Here is a 21,590-nt window from a genome sequence, read left to right on the forward strand (position 1 = left end):
CAGCTGTTCCATGCTTTGTCGGGTCGGCTAACAGTTATTCTTAGTGTCGGTGCTGCAAGGGTCATTGAGTTTTACAGACATGCCACCTGGAGCCTTACTGCCGAAAACATTTAGACCGGCTGCAAGCGAGAGAAGGGTGATGGAGCAAATGAGTTCTGTCCTCATCAGAAACATGAAAGTGCTATCCCATGACAGCTGTATCGATGCCAAAACTGTTTGATGCCTAAAAAAAATATGTTTCTTTATTTCATCTCCTCACACTTCAGCGGGTTTCAACCAGATTTAGGTTTCTAAACTTCTCAATCTCTTTACAGGAAATGTTGAAGGTTGGAGATGATCTACTTTGCTGCTTTAATATTTCATTAAACATCACCTATTTTACGAGCAGAGTTCTGTCGTAACTTTTGAAAAAACAATCTGAGCATTTTTAAGTTAAAACAGGTACTGGACTCTTTTAAAAACAAGAAACTGTTCATGGGTTAAACATTTTACACACAAAAAGAAATATTACTTTCTATAATGCTGATTTTGTGTCAAAGAGTTGAAAGGCGTGAAGCAGCTGAGGAAATTGGACTGACGCTCGCCTAGGAGCAAATGTTGGGTGCCAAGTTTCTGTCTTTTGATGTTTTGCTCCCTGTTGTTTTTTAGTTAGACATTTGAATTTATAATACAAGTTTCATTGTCTGCCTTGTTTTTTAAATGACAGAGATGTCAGAATGTTAATGAGCGTAAAACGATCTGTTGTCAGAAGTCAAACGTTTGGTAGCAAATGCAAAAAAGTGACATGGTGAAGTTGAATTTCTTTTAAATTGGAAAATATTTCCTACAAAAATTTGCACCCAAAATGAATCTGCGAAACACATTTTATTCAGTTTTGTGTGCTGATGATTGGTAACTATTAACTCATTAAAGTTTTACTTAAATTTTTTATTTTCTAACAACTGAAGATGATAAGTTATGTTCACACTGCCCTTAGCAACGCATGTTCAAGAGGCCCCTTTCAATGAAAAGTCTATGTAAACAAATGTAAACACACGTTTTGGGCTTCCACATTAATAATTCTCACGGTCACTCGTAGCTACGCAAGTTTCTACAACTATTTTCTGTCTCTATGTACAAAACGTGTGGCCATTAAACACACGTTGAAAGTTAAACCAGGTTGACCAATCACAGGCTCAGATTTGGCAGTGATATGCGGATGGTGTCCTTTTTACTTCTCTATATATCCTAAAAGCGTATTCAAGAACCCGCATTTAGCAGGTTTTTTAACACGCATCACATGCCTGGAGGTGTCTTCTGGATGTGCTATCCACCTATATCATTCATATTTTCCTATGGACCGTTTGTGTTTCTGCCAGCAAAAGGACTGCATGATCTCATAAAAGCTGTTCAGCAGAACTTTTGTAATTAATTACGATGCTTTTTCAAACCAAAAAAAAAAAATCTTTCAGGTTGTGTGCATATACAGGGAATTTGAAAACGTTAGAACATGGATGCTGAGAGGTTTGTTTGACAGAACACTGGAATGTGAAACAGGATTTTCCAAGTATTAATAAAGATAAGTGTGTGTGTTTGTGTGTGTCTCTGTTTGCCCCCGTGCTGTTGAGTGAAACACAGTGTTTGTTTAATCTTAAGTGATTTTGACAGGCTTGCTGTTCTGAAGCTCTATTCAGGTGCTATAAAAGTGTCTGCCGAATCCTCGTCCACATTAGGTGAAGCCAAATGCGGATTGATCGCCCACTGAGTGAATGTTCTGTTTTATGACAGAGGGAATGAATAAAAATACACCCGGCTCCCGGGAGACGGTCTCTATGGCAGCAGTTACTATGGCGACTGCAAGGCCGTGTAGTGGTGACTGTTATGGCACTCGAGGGAATTCACCCTCTGGAGCTCTTGAAGAACGGGACAGATGATTATGTACAAAAACTACAGCTAAAAAAAATGAAGATTGGAGAAAAGATGGAGGAGTGCAGGGGGTTGAATGCATAAAATGACACTTTATTAGTGAATTTTCTGCAGTAGATAAGACCAGCTTTACTTGTTTCTTCGTTAATATTAACATTATTTTTATTTCTGTATATCATTCATATGAGGGAAATCTATAAATCTTTCAATGTTTGCATAAATATGTTCTTGTTCTTATTCATACTTCTGTGGACCATTCTTTGTTTTCTTTTGGGGCATCAGACGGTTGCTCAAGCAAACTAGAGAAAAGCAAATGAAGAAAGCTGGCCATTCTGCTCGAAAAAACACAGAGGGAACTATGTTCAAAAGCCAATGACATAAGCTCATAAATATCATGGCCAAAAATGCACAGCATCTGCATAGCACACTGATAAAAACATCAAATATTCACAGAGTTCTTTTCAAGGTCCTTTGCAAAATGTGATACAGTGAATAAGCCTTTTTATTCAAGGCCCTTTTGGTTCATAACTTTCGGCAAAAAGACTTGACAAAGTTTTTGTGATTTCACAATGTTGATCATTTTTTACTTAATTAATTCAAGTTTGGCCACACCCTAAACCTGTTTTGTTTATTTCTGTTATAGTTTCTATATAGTAGTTTCTTACAACCATAACAGGTTTAACAGCTGTTTTTCAGTGGAAAAAACATTTAGTATATTCGTCTTTTATGCAGATTTAGGCATTGGATTGCTCAGTTGGCTCTGTGTAGGCTTGATGCATGGGTTTGTTTCCCAGGCTAAATGAGCTTCATCCAGTGTGGGTCCTTGGGAAAGACCCTTTACGCTACTGCCTAACTATGTAGCCATAAGGTGGCCCAAGTTTGGGTCTCCCTGTGCCAGTCCCCAGCCTGGATAAAATACAGGGTTGTGTCAGGAAGGGCATCTGGGGTTAAACTCTCTGCAAAGCCAAATGTATGAATCAGAGATAGCTAATTTGCTGTGGCGACCCCTGATGGTATATGCCAAAAGATGACAAAAAAATCTTCAGATTTAATGATAAATTATTTAAAAGAAACTGTTTGTAGGAATTAAAACTTGTCAGAAAGGTAATTAAAAACGAAAGTATCGATACAATGTTTTTATTTTCATCAGTTCACCGTTGGAGCCTTTTGGCAAAGTCCATTTTTTAAGTTTGGTTCTAAAGCAACAACAGTTTTCTCATATTTCCGGGCTTGGTTACATTTCTGTTCTTTTATTTCTTCTGTAATACTGGCAGAAATGCTACTGTGCTCATTTTTAGAAGAGATGAAGTGACATCAGTTTTAGTGCTTTACTGTCATTTTTCGGCTCTCAATTCATCCCTGCTTCACAGTAGAATACACAAAGCATTGTACAGTATAAACTCTGTTTCAAGAAGAACAGCTTTTAATCAGCAGAAGAAGGAATACCAACCTTGGTAATTCGACAAATTATGGACCCTTTTTTATTTTACTTCACAGCATTTTCTTATTATAAAAATAAATAATAAAAATAAATGTTTACTCAATGACTGGAAATGGTTAAATTGATTGATTTCTAATGATGTTACTTCACTTGCTCCAAAAATTGAAAAATGGATTCATGATTTTTCCTAATGTAACATAATTTTGCACATATTTTAACTTTTGATACTTGATCACATTTTTGAAATCTTTCTGAAACAGTCTGTTTTACGGATATAGTATTTTATTAATCATATACATTATTTTTATAATTAACATAATCTGCATATATTTTGGATAACTGATCTGCATTTGCCATGTTGATTTCTAAAAGTTATTTAACCCTAACCCTAACCCTATAACACATAATAATTAAGTAATTAATCATTTTCATGTGCTTTATTGATATTTCAGGATTCTTAATTCTGTCTGAGAAAAATGATAATGATAAATCATGTAATAAAATAGTTAATCTAGCCACAGGGGTTGCAAGCCAGTAACTTCTGTGCCGGTCCCAAGCCCGGATAAATAGAGAGGGTTGCGTCAGGAAGGGCATCCGGCGTAAAAAATTGCCAAAATAACCATGCGAATCATCCACAACACTTTAGACATACCGGATCGGTCGAGGCCCGGGTTAACAACGACCGCCACCGATGCTGTTAACCTACAGGGTGTCGGTGGAAATTTGACTACTGTTGGTGGAAGAAAGAGGGGAGGCAGAAGGGTCCGTGGCCAGAGAGAGAAGGGAAAAGGCAGGAACATAGGTTTGAGAATAGGGACTCTTAACGTTGGCACAATGACAGGGAAAGGCAGAGAGCTGGCAGACATGATGGAGAGAAGGAAGGTAGATGTACTGTGTGTGCAGGAGACAAGGTGGAAGGGCAGCAAGGCACGTAGTATTGGAGGAGGATACAAACTGTTCTATCATGGTGTTGATAGGAAGAGAAACGGGGTAGGAGTGATTCTGAAGGGGGAGTTTGTAAACAGTGTTCTAGAGGTGAAAAGAGTCTCAGACAGGATGATGAGCCTAAAGTTAGAAATTGAAGGGGTGATGGTGAATGTAGTCAGTGGGTATGCGCCACAGGTTGGCTGTGAGTTAGAAGTGAAGGAGAGATTCTGGAGTGAGTTGGATGAGGTCATAGAGAGTTTTCCCAGAGGAGAGAGAGTTGTTATTGGAGCAGACTTTAATGGGCATGTTGGTGAGGGCAACAGAGGTGATGAGGAGGTGATGGGCAGGTTTGGTGTGAAGGAAAGGAATCTGGAGGGACAGATGGTGGTGGACTTTGCGAAGAGGATGGAAATGGCTGTAGTCAACACTTACTTCCAGAAGAGAGAGGAACATAGAGTGACATACAGAAGTGGAGGTAGGAGTACTCAGGTGGACTACATCCTATGTAGACGAGGTCATTTGAGAGAGGTTAATGACTGCAAAGTGGTGGTAGGAGAGAGTGTAGCCAGACAGCACCGCATGGTGGTGTGTAAGATGACTCTGGAGGTCAGGAAGAAGAAGAGAGGGAAAACAGAAAAGAAGACCAAGTGGTGGAAGCTACAGAATGAAGAAACTTGTGAGGAATTTAGGCAGAAGTTGAGGCAGGTCCTGGGTGGTCAGGATGAGCTTCCAGAGGACTGGGAAACTACAGCAGAGATTATCAGGGAAACAGGTAGGAAGGTGCTAGGTGTGTCATCTGGAAAGAGGAAAGACGGTAAAGAGACTTGGTGGTGGAATGAGGAAGTACAGGAATGCGTCCAGAGGAAGAGGTTGGCTAAAAGGAAGTGGGATGTAGAAAGGACTGAGGAAGGTAGACAGGAGTACAAGGAAGCGCAGCGTAAAGTGAAGAGAGAGGTGGCAAAGGCCAAACAGAAAGCTTACGATGAGCTATATGACAGGTTAGACACAAAGGAAGGAGAGAAGGACTTGTACAGGCTAGCCAGACAGAGAGACAGAGATGGGAATGACGTGCAACAGATAAGGGTGATTAAGGACAGAGATGGAAAGGTGCTAACAACCCAGGAGAGTGTACAGAAAAGATGGAAGGAGTATTTTGAGGAGCTGATGAACGAGGAAAATGACAGGGAAAGAAGGGAGGAAGATGTGGTTGTTGTGGAGCAGGAAGTAGCAGAGATTGGAAAGGATGAGGTTAGGAAGGCTCTGAAAAGGATGAAGAGCGGAAAGGCCGTTGGTCCTGATGACGTACCTGTGGAGGTATGGAAGTGCTTAGGAGAGACAGCAGTGGAATTTCTAACAAGGTTGTTCAATAGGATTTTAGAGAGTGAGAAGATGCCTGAGGAATGGAGGAGAAGCGTTCTGGTCCCGATCTTTAAGAACAAGGGTGACACGCAGAACTGCAGCAACTATAGAGGAATAAAGTTGATGAGCCACACAATGAAGCTGTGGGAAAGAGTAGTGGAAGCCAGGCTTAGGAAGAAGGTGGAGATTTGTGAGCAGCAGTATGGTTTCATGCCCCGTAAGAGCACCACTGATGCCATTTTTGCTTTGAGAATGTTGATGGAAAAGTACAGAGAAGGTCAGAAGGAGCTGCATTGTGTGTTCGTAGATTTAGAGAAGGCGTATGACAGGGTGCCGAGGGAGGAGCTGTGGTACTGTATGAGGTCGTCTGGAGTGGCAGAGAAGTATGTCAGAGTAGTTCAGGACATGTATGAGAGAAGTATGACGGTGGTGAGATGTGCTGTAGGTCAGACAGAGGAGTTCAAGGTGGAGGTGGGACTACACCAAGGATCAGCTTTGAGTCCTTTTTTGTTTGCTATGCTGATGGACAGGCTGACAGACGAGGTAAGACAGGAATCTCCCTGGACAATGATGTTTGCGGATGACATTGTAATTTGCAGTGAGAGTAGAGAGCAGGTGGAGGAACAGCTAGAGAGGTGGAGGTTTGCTCTGGAAAGAAGAGGTATGAAGGTCAGTCGTAGTAAGACAGAATACATGTGTCTGAACGAGAGGGATCAAGGTAGAAGCGTTAGGTTACAGGGGACTGAGGTGAAGAAGGTGCAGGAGTTTAAGTACTTGGGGTCAACAGTTCAGTGTGATGGGGAGTGTGGAAAAGAGGTGAAGAGGCGAGTGCAGGCAGGTTGGAGCGGTTGGAGGAAAGTGTCAGGAGTGTTGTGTGACAGAAGAGTGCCAGCAAGACTCAAAGGAAAGGTGTACAAGACAGTGGTGAGACCAGCTCTGCTCTATGGGTTAGAGACGGTAGCAGTGAGACAGAGACAAGAGGCTGAGATGGAGGTAGCGGAGATGAAGATGTTGAGGTTCTCCTTAGGAGTGACCAGGTTAGACAGGATAAGGAACGAGTACATCAGAGGGACGGCTCATGTTGCCTGTGTCAGCGACAAAGTCAGAGAAGCCAGACTGAGATGGTTTGGACATGTTCAGAGGAGGGATAGTGGATATATTGGTAGAAGGATGTTGGAGATGGAGCTGCCTGGCCGGAGGGCAAGAGGACGGCCAAAGAGGAGATACATGGATGTCTTAACAGAGGACATGAAGTTGGCTAATGTTAGGGTAGAAGATGTCCATGATAGAGTGAGGTGGAAAAGGATGATTCGCTGTGGCGACCCCTGATGGGAAAAGCCGAAAGAGAAAGAAGAGAAGAAAATAGTTATGGTAGAACTGGGATGGGATTATATAAATTCGCTTCCTTCCACTACCTTTCAAGCAATATTTATTAATATGACTAATTATCCTAAGTTTGAGTCGTCATTGTATGAATGTATAACTGATGATTGTAATGTTTTTGTGTATTATTCTTATTTATTTGCTTGAAATAAACCATTTCAAATCAAATCAAAAATCCAAATTGTAAGGTGGCCTTGTTAGACTGATCAACATAGTTTATTTATTATTTTATTGTTTCAACTTAAATTAATTAAGTTTTGGGCGACCATGGTGCAGTGGAAGGGCGGTCGACCTCAGAAAGTAAGGTCATAGGTTAAATTCCCGCCTTGCCCACCCATGTGTCAAAGTGTCCTTGGGCCAGACACTGAACCCCACCTTGCCTCTCGTGGAAGGGTGGTGCCAGTGTTCGGCTGCGAGGTGTGTGAATGTGTGTGACTGTAAAGCACTTTGGGGCTTCCAGGAAGGTAGAAAAGCACTAAAAAGAATACGCCATTTACCATTTAAACAAAAGAAGTCATTTAGAAGAGTCTGACAAATATTTCCTGTCTGTACATTTGGAATTGTGTGGGTTTGCGGGAGTGTCCAGTGTCTATGGGACCTCTTATTGGTTAGGCGCAGATGTCTTACTTTGACCCACTTCAGATTATAGTGTTTTTTTTGTGTTTTTTTTTTTACTTAAAGTACTTCACCGAAGTAATCAACCTACAGGTGTGTGATTGTGTGTCCATTGCGAGCCTAAGTCTTTTGTCCCATTTTAACATCATAATCTCTTCTGATGCGTGTTGTGTTTGTGTGTTAGAGTTTGGACAAGCAGCATTGCCTCTGCAGAGTCAGTCTGCTCTGTTTCCATAGCAGCGGTGAGAGCCAAAACAGCCAACCATACTCACTTCCTCATTTCACCCTGCTGGTACCGCATCACTCCAACTCTCCTCCTACATTTTTTTCATTTTTGGTTTCTTCAAAAGACACTTCATTGCCCTGCTTACATTCATTCACAAACATGCAGCTGTGTAGCTGCAGTAAATTTTAAAAAATCAATTACCGGTATCATTTTTTTAATTTCAATTTAAAATATTTAACATTACGCTTGCTGATTGAATTTGCCTTAATGCAGCTAGTTAGGTTGGCTGTTTTCTGCCTTTCAAATAAGCAACTTCAGGAAATGCTGTGTTTTCATGCCAGTCATGAAGCTGCCTGCCCACAGCTGTCTTTCACTTTTTCCCACATAAACAATCTGAGATTTGCTCCAATTATCTGTCACTTTTACGCCTGTGGACATTATACTCTTCTCTCTCTTTTGTCTTGACTAAAAGGCAGTTATTTTTAGTATGCTGCACCTTCAAATTTTTAGCTCCAACATCAATAGACTTGGAGGGCAAAATCAAGCACCTGCATTATAAGTACCTTATTTTAGGTAACAAAATATTTAACAGGCTGTGTGCAGATATATAGGGACATGAATTTTAAAGCCACTCTCAGGTCTTTCATGTTCATATTTATAGATTTTTTAAAGATATTTACATTTTAAATTTTGCCACTTTATGTCGGAGATTATAAAATGAACCAAACTTAATCCATCAAACCACATTTGTAAAGGACATCCTGTGAGATGTAGGGATGTTGTTTCATTTAGCAGACTTCTCTCGTGGGTTTTAGTCAACAGGCCACCTAATCCAGTGTAACTTTCATAGTTTGGGGGTGTTAATCCACACTGATGACTGATCTGTGAAAGGGGAGGTTTAGGCAAGACAAACTATAAACCATTATTATTATATGGAAAGTAGGTCTGTAGAGACACCGCACTGCAGAGCAGCATATTCTGACCCGATAACATTTACTTTGCAAAGGCTCACAGCAGATGTATTAGATGTCATGTGGTTCAGGTATTAAGTAATTAATTCAAATAAACATTGGCAGCAACCTATAACCACAAGGAGCAATGTGGGGTTCAGTGTCTTGCCCAAGGACACTTTGACACATGGGCGCGCAAGGCAGGAATTAAACCTGCGATCTTCCAATCAGAGGCGACCGCTTTACCTCTGCAACAAAACTGCTTGTTTTATTTCCAAGAAACAAATAAAATGATAACAATCAAACATTAAACTATGAAAAAGCTTTCGTAATGTACATTGCTTATTTTTTTGTATTTGTGTATATTTACAATATTAAAATAAAAACAAAAAAATAGATTTAGTAGAGATTAAACTTATTTTATAGAAAAACATCAGATAATAAACATGATTTGTAAAAATTATTGTGCAGAGTTGGAAATATGTACTTTTTATTAGTTTGTTACAGTGTTTGTAGTAAAATTGTACATTTCTTACCTTTTGTTTATATTTGTTTTTCTTTCTTTATTACTTTTGTTGTCCAGTTAGAATGTGGGGCTTAGAATATACAAAGTCTTCAAATATTTAGTAAAATAAAAATAAATTTTACTTTTTTTAATCTTACAACGGGGAAATTGATCTCTGCATTCGAACTATCCCATGGGGGAACCGGTGAGCTGCAGACGAGCCGCGCTCGGGAGACAACAGCTGGCTGGGGAGAGCGGGGATCAAACTGCCAACCCTTCGGTTACTGGACGACTTGCTCTACCGCCTGAGCCACTTGCCGTCTGTGGCCATAGTGTGCATAATTTAGGGTGGTGTTTTTGCAAAAATATTGGAAAATGTTCCCTAAATTTAGTTTAAAACACGTGCAGCCACATGGGATCATAATAGCCTCCATAAACTAACATTTTCAAATTAAATATTCATATTCACATCACTGCCAGTCACCTGAGATGTTTTTATTTAAAAGGAGTGTATTCTGATAATTTAAAAAAAGGAAATGCGCTGACTTGTTCCAGTTTTTTTTCATCTGTAGAAAGCGTTGATTTTAAAATCTGTCCTCTGATGTCGAACAAACCAGGTTAGAGTTAAACGGGGGCAATTAGAAGGTGTGAGCGCTCTTCAAAGCACAAGGTGTGAGGTTTACACACGCACAAGGACTACATCCCAGCTGGCCCCATTACACACCTGCACTGAACATGACTGTGGATATGGATGTTTTAAGTTAATGGTCCAAGCCTTTAAGATAAACAGGCCTGAAGGATTTGGAACCTTAATATCTGATTTCAGAACACTTTCATCGACTGAGCAGATAACATGACGCATTCAGAGCGCACTGAATCACGGTGAGGATCGTCAGACTTTATCTGGTTTCGCAATGAGCTGGACATGCCTGTGTTCATTCAGAGATAAAGCCGCAGACCCTCCTGGTGTCCTCCCGTCTGCACTACACACCTTTGCATCTTCATGTCCTCCCTTCCCTTCTCTCTCTTTGCGGCCCCACTCCCTCGCTGCAGTCGAAGAGCCAAGAGGAAATTGGCGCGTCAGTCCGATAACTGAAAAATTGTGCTTTTGTTTCTTTTGAAAAGGCTGTCAAAACGGTTTTAGTTTTCAGAAGATGGAGTGGAGTAAGCGCTTGGGTGATAAAGCAGCATGATAAATCCTCACTCAAGGATTTTTAATTTGCATTGTAGGTCTATTCATGTCATTCAGCCGGCAGCTTTTCAAATGGAGTTGTGGAATGGAGGGATGTTGTCACAGAATTACAAAAGGGTCGTCCTAATTATAAGCTTTGGTTCGTTGTTTGAAAAGACTGGATGAGTCAAAGAGCCTCAGCCTGCTGTGAGTTGGGCAGCGGCTGGTTCGCCAAAGATGGCTGTTCTACCCATCTGCCCCTAATTTTACTATTTATTTTAAGCTCTCAAATGACTGACTGTACTGAAACACATGAGCACCTGAGTTCCCAAATTTTCAAAGTTTTAAACCGTGTCAGTTTTTACACAATGTTAGATTAAATTGATGTAGATGACTGTAATAGAACTGCAGTATAAACCAATACAAAAAGCACAGAGAGACGCAGATTGTTGCTCCTTGTTCTGTGGAACAGGCAACAATCGTCATCCTTTTTATTCTAATAATCTTACGATAAGATCGTCTGTCATTCAGCAGAAGCAGACAAAGTATAGGTTCTGCTTTCGGAACATGAGGATTATTATGTAAAAGTGTCAAGGCACTGCCAATAATTGTTATTGATATAGTTCAGGAGGAAAAACATCAACCCAAAGACGATGGAAAATGTATCAAATAAAAAATCCAGGAAGAAATTGAATGTAGTTTTACATTTATACACAAAGCCAACAATGTTTTGTTGAAATCCATTAAGTGCCGTTAACTTATTCTGTTTGCTTTATTTGTACCTGGTGGTGTCTCACCTGCATTGAAAATGGGTCTTCTGATTTATGACCACAACTGAACCTCTTCTTTTACAAAAGCTGTCTTTTAATCGGCCAAATCTTCAGAGGTGGGACCCATGCAGAGAAACACAAACAGAATTGTGAATAAAGCTCTAGAATAAACCATTTCACTTTTATGAAATCTGCAAATATTTTTAACTGCTGGCTCACTGGTTCAAAAAAGAAAAAGGAAACTGTGAAAGCAGCTTCTTTTCTGTTTTTATGTGGTTATTTGGACAAAAATGTGTGGTTATCTGCTACATTCTGGCGTTGGTGACTCATTACAGTAACACTATTTGTTCATTTTTTCGACTGAATCCAGTTCCAAACAATTAGATGCAGGAAACACTGTTTGTCACAAACACAGATGTATTACAAAAATTATAAAACAAGACAAGGTCAATTAAGGGATTTGTTGCACATTCATGCTTATAAATAAGGGAAACTTTGAATTAGACACTGAATTTGTTGATTGTAAACATACAAGATTATAGCAAGATGTCTGGCTCTGAAAACATGAAACATTGTAATAAATCCGCTTTACTTTTATAGTGCTTTTGAGTCAGTAAAAACATTTATTTTAGATCTCCTGTCTTTTTTTCTTCTATTAGAGTTAAAGCATTTAAATTTGTGAATTAGTGAGTAAATATTTTCTTCTAGTTACATTGACAAACTTCCTACCTAACTTCGACTTGTATATATGTAATATAAAGCAAAACAAAAGTTGTGCAATCTAAGCCCACATTCAAAAAGTGTGTTGCAGAATTACAATTACTTTTTTTTTATTTTCAAAAAACTTAAAAATGTGACATTTTACAGAATTGGGGGACTTTGCGCTAACCCTGTAACCCCTTAAGAGCTCACAGCTGAAACACTTGACACAGTTTGGCCTGGTGTACAGTTTTGTACGGCGCCAATGAAGAAGCAGCAGACCTTTAAAACTGCAGGGTATTTAGACTCTGTTATTGCTCATCATCCACAAGACTGTAAAGGACCAGAGCAAATCCCAGCTCAATATGTACAAATTACAAAGTCACTGCTCTGTAGAAGAGTCCATAGCGTAGATGGTGCCTCTGTTGATGAGCTGGTTTCAGATCTAAGGGTCGTTTTATGGATAGTCGTGTGAGCAGAACCATTTCAACATCCACACACCGGTACATTTTTTCAAGGTTTCTCTTTTTTAGATTTTCTGGGGAGTGTGTCACTCATCATTTTTGACACACAGGTATATATCAGTTTGTCGTGTAACAGCCCAAATCTCCATGACAGAAAAAAAGCTATGTGAACAGCACAAATGCCAACCTTCAGTGATGACTCAAAAATTCCCTCTCTTTTTTTTCTCTCTCTCTCACAGTTCAGTGTCTGGAAATGACCACTAAGCGGAAGCTGATTGGCCGGCTGGTGCCGTGTCGTTGTTTCCGTGGTGAGGAGGAGGTGATCTCAGTGTTGGACTATTCCCACTGCAGCCTTCAGCAGGTGCCCAAGGAGATCTTCAGTTTTGAGAGAACCCTGGAGGAGCTCTACCTGGATGCCAACCAGATTGAGGAACTTCCCAAGGTAGGGTTGTGTTTGAAAAAAGCATACATTACTAACAACAGCTTTCTTCTGCATCACACACAAAAGCAAGTTTAATCAACATATTATTTATGCTACTGATTATGTGTCTGAATTGTGGTAAAAGCCAAGTTATGCAAAAAGTATCAAACCCAAAGTATGACAGAAAATTTTAGTTACCAAAATTAGGAGCTTGTGATACACTTAAAATCTAGTTTTTCTTACAAAAAATCTTAATACTAAAGGTAAAATGTTTCATCCTCAATGAAATGTGCGAAGTTTTATTTGGCAGTGCTACTTTGTGGCAACAAAGGTGTTAATACATGTGCAACACCTGACTAAATGATATTTTATTCACAATCAAAGATAAAAAATTCATTCATTAATGAAGGCGGTTTTAAAGTTAAAGTCTCATCAGTTGTCACAAACCCCAATCCAACCCCCATCGCTAAGTAGGAGACATTAGATCCCATTTGTAGATTCTTTGGTATGACCCAAATTAGAACCCACAACTCTACCACACAACTCTACCAACTCTATCACTTGACCACTGAGCTGATTTACTCTAAGCAACTGTGAAGTTCTTAGGATTTGGCTCAGAGCATCTTTTCTAGCTGACACTGTTAAGTGAAGGATAAATTGATGGAGGATATCTGTTCTTCTGCATTACTTGAAAGGCTTCGTCAGTAAACTCCCATGTGACAAAATGGCTCCCTGTATCTCAAGGAGAATTATAGATGCTGTTTGTAAAAGGGCGATGTCCCAATCCTGTATAAATGACAAGGAAGTTGAGTAGGATTTCTAAATTTAGCCTGTGTTGATGGAAACTGAATAAGGCAGCGTGAGAGGCAGGCCAAACTTTTGTTTAACTGACCATTGGTATCAACACAGATTATGATATCTGTCAAACACTGTTGACTGACTGCACTTTATATAAGAGGGTTGATTAACTCCCTTCATGTATGTCAGGAAGTGGCTGTGGGTAAAATGGACTCACGTGATTTGTGCTGAGAGCTGCAGATTTAAATCAGTCCTACAGCATTAAAAAAGCACTCCAATGAAAATGCTTTTGGGTGTCTTTAACATGTTCTTGTGACATTTTTCTCATGATGGAGAACATATGTATAGAAAGTTTAAATTCTAATGGCATTTTTGAATATTTCTTTTTTTCAAATCATTGTGAAAAACCTTGATTTGAAAAATTTCTTAGATAAAAAATACAATGGGGGGGTGGGCCCTCCTCCACCCCATACCTTTAATGCTACGTTGGTGGTGTAAGGACATGTGAGCTAGCGGGAGAGCGTGTAAAGAAATAGCTCTGTTATGGGGGAAGAGTAGGGGTGGTAGCTCAACAGTCCTGTCCACAACTTAGTGGCGAATTTGTAAGAAACTACTGCCGCTCTGAAGATACTATGTCAGAAAACACGACCGTTCGTTTGTTGTGGTTTCAAGACGTTTAACAGGGAACCCTGAGACGCTGTCACTATAACCCAGTGCTTCTCAAATAGTGGGGCTGATGCCAAGGGGGGCACGCAGTAGTACCGGCTTTAGGCACAGTTAATACAGGGAATTGCCCGGGCGCAAATTTAACGGGGCGCGGTGGTGACAGCGGCTCAGTGCTTGGAAAAAATCTGTGCCACTATTGATTTCCTGTTATCTGTTACATATCAGAGTTTGAAACAGCCTGAAACTGTGAACTGCCGTCCCTGCAGCTGCTGCTGTTCCCTGTCACACACGGCTGTGTGTGACAATGAAAGGGGAGGGGTAGTGGGCTCAGGTGGAACAGCGCACGTGGAGTGCTAGATTGCGCAACACCTGGATCATCGTGTGCCTTTAAATGACTCAGCTCTTGCTAATAATGTCATTCTTTATTGTAGACATTTTGATGACGTGTCTTTATTTCCATAAATGTATTCTTTGTCTGCCTGTCGTTTAGTTGGCATCAGTATTTGACATAAAGACAGCAGGTAATGCAGGAAAACAGCTGCACTTTATGAGATCATAAATAAACAATCCATCATTTAGAAAAAAAATCAGCACAAAGTTTTTTACCTATTTCTTCAGACTAAAAACGTTAACTATATTGGTGCTGCTGTGTTAATGTTTCAGATCAATTTACATTTAATATTATTTATTGATTGAATTATTTTTCTCAGCATCAAATGGTTCAGTTGGTCAAAATGTTTCAAGTTTAAATAAGGAATGACAGATTTTTTTATTTCAGGCACTTTAAGCTTCTTTTCTGTTTTAGACTATTACAGGGTTTCTGTGTGGCAAAATAAAGTTAATATTTGTTGAAAGTGGATTTATATTGCTTTTTTTTCTTTTGTTAATGTTAAAAGATACAATTTTAGGTATACTTACACATTTTTTATAGATACTAGCCTATATTTTGTCACACCGGAGAATATTTCTCTTATAGACGGATAGAACACTCTTCTTGTGTATATATTATTCATATATACTGTAAACAAATTAAAGTATACAGATGTGTTCAGCGCACATTTGACCTTCAGTAACTATTTCTGGTATTTTTCCACATTCAAATTCTGGTGCTTTAATCAGTGTTATCAAATGTCGTATGTGAAAATGATCATAAAAATAAAATAAGTGATTTTACTTATATTTATCTCTACTTACTCCCATGTTATTTAAAAAAAAACAAACATTGAAAACGATGTTTGGGCTTTCTTTTTGAGTCCGTGCTCTGATCCTTCTCCACAAAAATCTCTAAGATCTGTTGGAAATTCTTCCTTATTTTCCTTTATTTTATATGAGTATCTCCCTCTTAATGGAGAAAGACGTACTTAGTTTGTTCTGTTTCTACGGCACCAGTGTAGCTACAAAGCAACTGTCAGCTCATGTCTGCCCCTGCTGGTGAGGCTTGCCTCACCTAAAGCCTTTTCTACGGGCCTACAGCAGTGTTTTCAGCACACGTCTCTGTTAACATTGAGCCCTGCCGTCAGACATGAGGCATAGCGCTTCAGAACCTCACCTGGAGTTTCCACTCCGTATCTGATCGTGCAACACTCAAATTCAGCGATTTTAAAATCAGAAACTGTGGAAAACGTGTTGAGTTGACTGAAAATGTATATTTAATACAGATCAGTGGAAAATAATATTTACTTAATTTACCTTTTTCTATTTTATCACGATCATGCAAGGTGAGGCTGTGCCTCACTTGCCTGACCTGACCGCACCTCACTGCTGCCTAGAATGTAAATGTGCAACTCAGTGACAAATTAAATTACCGGTATGTTAAACTTGCAAACATTTATGAACATAAGAATTTGGAGTTAACCTCTCTTTCTCTCCTGGAACTTCACCAAGCCATCAATATTAGGATTTAAAACCTGATATGACACATTTACTGTCATTCAAGTGTACAAAACACAATGAAATGTCCAAGAGTCTTTTCCTGGTTGGCTGCCTGAATTTTGTGGCAACACCTACCTTCCTCCTGACCTTTAATGGGGCGCCATCAGTAACCAGACTGACATCACGTGACCAGGTCACTAACATAGTCTGGTGCAGTAGCAAGAGAGCTAACAATGTCATCAGCTGTTGTTGTGTCCATCAACACAAGAAACTCCGCTGTGACGTTTCTTTAACACCTCTAATAAATATGCACAGTTGTGCCATATCTGTATCTGTGCTTTCATCAATACTGACCAAAAATGCAATAAATGACTGGATTCCTTCATTTGGCGCCCAAGTCTCATCAGAGATGTTGTATCTACAGTTGTAATCCTTGACAGACTTATGCTAGCAAAGGTCGACTGCTTTTTGGAAACAAGACTTCTGCAGCCTTCAGCATTTTTCAATAGGTTAACTATCCAAAAATGGTTTGGATGTTTGCTCCAACTTTTTTGCAATAAGGTAGCTAGGTGTCTCTGCTCCATCACCGATGTCACGTTCAACCTTTTTTTTTTTTGACAACATTTTGGTCATCAGTGAGTCACTCACTACTGATCATTCTTATAGCAATGCAACAGCGGTGGGGCTCGCGCGGAACCAAACTAGATCTTGCTCAGACATAGAGCTGTTAGGTTTCGCTTTTGGCATGTGAAAAGATATGCTGTTTCACCTGTTTTGCTTTTCCTTTGCTCCCCTATTAACGGAATTGCGCATTTCGGTTATTTCTTTAAAAAATCATAACTCTCCACAGGAATGGACTAGAAACGTGCTTTTTTTTAAACATCCCTATAATTTTTACTCTTCTTGACTGGGCCGGATTGAACCAGCTGGCCATTCTAAATCACGGTTCTAAAGCCATTAGTGTTGCTACGAAGCTGAATTTTCTTCCTTTACAAAATGATGAATTTGCTCATTTATGAATGCCCTATCAATGCAAACAGATGCACCCTGCTCAGAGTCAGATATTGCTTTTACAATTCCTGAAAGAGGCAGTGTTGCATTGCAGCAAATACAAAATTTACCCACATTTCTTTCCAATAATTACTTCACCTATCTCCTTGTTCAACTTTATGATATTTATTCCAGTAGTTTGTTGCAATTAATCAAAGACCTGTCCATCTCTGCCTTTGCTTTTTGTTAATCTACTTAATATGACAAAGTACTTGTGCATTTTTTTTTTTATCCTTTACAGATAAACAGAAATAACACCAGCCTCTCCAAAATAAACTTCACTGCTGAGCAAACCTCAGCTATACTTTGTCCTGCTCATTTCAATAGCTCTACAAGTGCCTTGGGGGGGGGTCATTTCCTTGCCCGCACGAAACAAAAAGTTTATTAATATTATGCCTGAAAGTGATGGAATGAAGTAGTGTTTTAAAGAGCAATTTCATTAATTATTAACATTTTGATTCTGTGGAGGTGCTTTCATTATAATTTGCTTTTAGCAATTTTTCCAGTTAAGGACCATACATCTTTGAATTAACTCCAGCTTATCATTTACCCTTGGGACCTTTGATTTAATGTGCAGCATTCAAAGAAAAACAAAGCTAATTGAAGCAATTTTGCAACGTTAAGTAGTGTTTTGCTGCAGAAAATTAAAATGTGCCCTTTCTTTCTTGTAGTTTTCTTTTAAAGGTCGTTTCTGTTAGAAAACTATCCTCTGTTTGTTCCCCCACAGCAACTCTTCAACTGCCAGGCCCTGAAGAAGCTGAGCATGCCTGATAACGACCTGTCCAACCTGCCCACCACCATCGCCAGCCTGGTTAACCTCAAAGAGTTAGACATCAGTAAAAATGGTAACAGTGAGACCAATGATTGATTTGCATTGGACCTTAATCATGAAGATAACTTAGAATTCCTTTCTTGATCATAAAGTCATTTGGCAGTCAAAAATAAAACCTATATTTCAATTTACACTCTCACAGACTTATTTTCTATGACTGACAGGTATCCAGGAGTTTCCAGACAATATTAAGTGCTGTAAAGGCCTGTCTGTGGTAGAGGCCAGCGTCAACCCCATCACCAAGTAAGACACTGACATCACAGATATAACCCAGCAACAAAGTTCATAAACCCAGAGACAAATTTGGAAATCTTTGATATAATCTCCTGAGGGAAAAAAGAACAATAAACTATTTTCACACATTTTCTCCACCTATTACAGAAGCACATGTCCATGCTCATATCCGTCTGTTCAGGTCCATAAAAAGGCCCAGCTGCTTATTGTCCAACATGCACACCTGTGTAATAAAACACACACAGTAGAAAGAGGATTCTGCTAAAACATGGGTTTTTATTTGATTCCAGCAACAGGCCATTCACTGTCGTAGCCTTGAAGCAAAAAAAAATTCTGCAGACAGAAGTGCCTCTGTGCATGCCACGTGCATGCAGCAAATGACTCATCCGCAAGCTAGTGGTGGCTAGCTGTTTCTGCTGAGGCCTTTATTGGGAAACACCTCTTTATTTTGCATCTTCATCATCTGTTTCCGTCTTTTTCTGTTTCTCACTGAGCCTCGCTCTCCCTTCCAGACTCCCTGATGGTTTTACGCAGCTTCTGAATCTGACCCAGCTCTTCTTAAACGATGCCTTCCTGGAGTATCTGCCGGCTAACTTTGGCAGGTAAAATGATGCAAGCTTGACTAAATATGAATATTTTCATCGTCTGTTAAAAGCTAATGAATGCAAGTTCATCAAATATTCTTTCAAAACCGGAAATTTGTACTTAAATTTGCAACTAATTATTTTTTCTCCTTATTCAAAACTAAAAAATGTACACCATCAGATGTAATGAAATGACCACAATCACTTCTCTTCTCGTCTCCTGGTAATTAGTGGGATTGAAAATAAAGTAGATGTCCTCAAAGTTAATGTTTTGAAAGAGTATATAAAAAAAATTAAAATCTCAGAAGCAACGATTTAAGTGAAATAAATCTGGTTTAAGGACTGCACGGAGGTGCAGTTGTTAGCGAGAAGGTCCCGGTTCAAACCCCAGCTGGGACTTCTGTGTGAAGCTTGCATGTTCTCCCCATGCATGTGTGGATTTTATTTGGGCACTCAGGCTTCCTCCCACAGTCCAAAAACATGCTTCACAGCTTAATTGGTTACTCTAAATTGTCCCTAGGTGTGTATGGGTGTGTGATTATGTGGCCCTGCCACAGGCTGGCGATCTGTCCAGGATATAACCCACCTTCGCCCAACAGTAGCCAGGTTAGGTTCCAGTAATCCTGTGACCCCGAGAGGGATACAGCGGGATGAGAAAATGGATGAATGGGTGGATAGACTTGGTTTATATTGTTAAAGGCAGAGAAACCTCCAAAACTGCAGCTCTTGTCTACAGTGGTGAATTTTTGTCAAAGCTAACAGATAGAAACAGTGATCATGTCCAACCAAGGTGCACATGGATCCAAGAGATGAGCTACTGTGGTTCCAGGTGTTGAAAGAGTTCATGATGGTTTAGGTGTAAAAGGGTTGGAACACACAATTGCAGTTTGTTGTGTGTTGCCAAAGAGCCACAGACAACTTTACCTGACATTGCCCTCCAAAAGGATCTAACCATAAGCCTACGAGCATCAGAACTGCCCCACTGATCAATGGTAGAAAAAAAAGTCTGGTTTGGATGAAACATACGGCCCTTTATAGGATAAAGGGAAGTTGATGGTGGTAGCATGATGGTTTAGGAAAAGATCTTCTGAAAGCTCTTGGATCCATCCATCAATGCAGAGGACAAATACCATCTAACCTCACTTTGTGTGAATTCTTTGTGATATCTTTTAACAGCATGAATACCCCGCCACAGAACAAAAAAGGATGCAGCACTGGTTTTAGGAGTGTGACAAAAGATACATTTACAAGATCTAAAAGTCTGATTTATAGATGCCCCACCACACAGCTTACAGGTCAAGGATCATGACTTGAAACATCTTGAAACTACAAAACCTTTGATCCATGCCTCTATGGGTCAGACTGCTTTGGCAGCAAAAGCAATATCAACAGAATTTTAGGCATGTGGTTGTAAGTTGTAGGAATTTTTCCATCTACGCTTTTACTGCCTTTTTTATAGACATTAATTTTTCAAGATGGGGACCAAATTCTCTGAAGTAGCTCATCTCTGTTATGGTGAACTGTTATAGTGTTGGGATAAAATGTTAACCATTGTAAGATAGAGCAAAAACAGAATTTAAAAAGAAAAAAACTGCTGTTTCTCTTTCCTTTTTCTCCTATTTAGGGTTTTACTGATTCTATTTTAAATGTATTTATATATTTTAATCAACCGGCTGAAGCCCATTAATAGGTGAATTCATACACTAAAATCTCAAAAATCACATCAAGAATGAAGGGAATTAAAGTATGGTTTATGTGCCATCTGTTTTTCAGACTCTCCAAACTACGGATCCTGGAGCTGAGGGAGAACCACTTGAAAACCATGCCAAAGTAAGACAAGCTCCCATATGTGTGCTGGAACTTAATTCTTTAAGACTGAATGAAACCAACGTCCCAGGTGTCTGAATTAAAACTGTTAATCTCTGGCAGGTGCTCCTGAAACAATGTAGAAATGTGTTAGGTCAAAAATGAGTCATTGTACTTCTATTGTTTATTTTCCGATTACACAGATTTCTTTAGTCAAACAAAAAAGAAGCAAAAAGCAAAAATCTACTTCGCACTACTGCAGTGACACATTCCTGTCGTGGTTTTTATGACTCACTTAAAAAAAGTTGTATGTTTTGTGCAAAATCTGTCCTCTCAGGTCCATTCACAGACTGACTCAGCTAGAGAGGCTGGATCTGGGAAGCAATGAATTCTCTGAAGTGGTGAGATCAGTTAGAACCTGTAAACCAGGCCAAATTGCTGCACACCATTCTCATTGCTGGTTTTGCTTACTTTCAAATTCTTGTTTTCTACACGTTAGCCAGAAGTGTTGGAGCAGATACACAACCTGAAAGAACTGTGGCTGGATAACAATTCTCTACAGACAATACCAGGGGTAAGGCTGCACAGTGTTTTCTCAAACCTTCAGACTGGTTTTCACGTTGTTGTTGAACTGTCCCTCCTCTTTCTCACTCTCAACAGTCTATAGGAAAGCTTCGTCAGTTGCGGTACTTGGACTTGGCCAAGAATCGCATTGAGACATTAGATTCTGATGTTTCTGGCTGTGAAGCCTTAGAGGACCTGCTGCTCTCTTCCAACATGTTGCAACACCTCCCAGACTCTATAGGTATGCACACAAACACAGAAATGCACAATTCTCTCTCAGAAGGAAATCTGAAATTGTTATTAAGCTTTGCAGAGGATTGTTGTTTATTTATCAGCGGAGAGCTGCAG

The 21,590-nt window shown here is 39.6% G+C and overlaps 1 protein-coding gene across 11 annotated transcripts in view; it reads left to right on the top strand.

Moving 5' to 3' along the window:
- lrrc7 (leucine rich repeat containing 7) overlaps positions 1-21,590 on the top strand; it is a 125,067-nt gene that overhangs the window by 76,016 nt on the left and 27,461 nt on the right. For all 11 annotated transcript variants that reach the window (XM_020702499.2, XM_020702500.2, XM_020702504.2 and 8 more), the window contains 8 exons: positions 12,655-12,857; positions 17,950-18,067; positions 18,219-18,297; positions 18,801-18,890; positions 20,646-20,702; positions 21,016-21,079; positions 21,178-21,252; positions 21,339-21,483. In XM_020702499.2, coding sequence (XP_020558158.1) covers positions 12,669-12,857; positions 17,950-18,067; positions 18,219-18,297; positions 18,801-18,890; positions 20,646-20,702; positions 21,016-21,079; positions 21,178-21,252; positions 21,339-21,483 — 817 coding nt within the window. In that variant the 5' untranslated portion in view covers positions 12,655-12,668. The remainder of the gene's footprint in view (positions 1-12,654; positions 12,858-17,949; positions 18,068-18,218; positions 18,298-18,800; positions 18,891-20,645; positions 20,703-21,015; positions 21,080-21,177; positions 21,253-21,338; positions 21,484-21,590) is intronic.

Source organism: Oryzias latipes, chromosome 4 (assembly GCF_002234675.1).
Source record: "Oryzias latipes chromosome 4, ASM223467v1".
NCBI classification, from domain to species: domain Eukaryota; kingdom Metazoa; phylum Chordata; class Actinopteri; order Beloniformes; family Adrianichthyidae; genus Oryzias; species Oryzias latipes.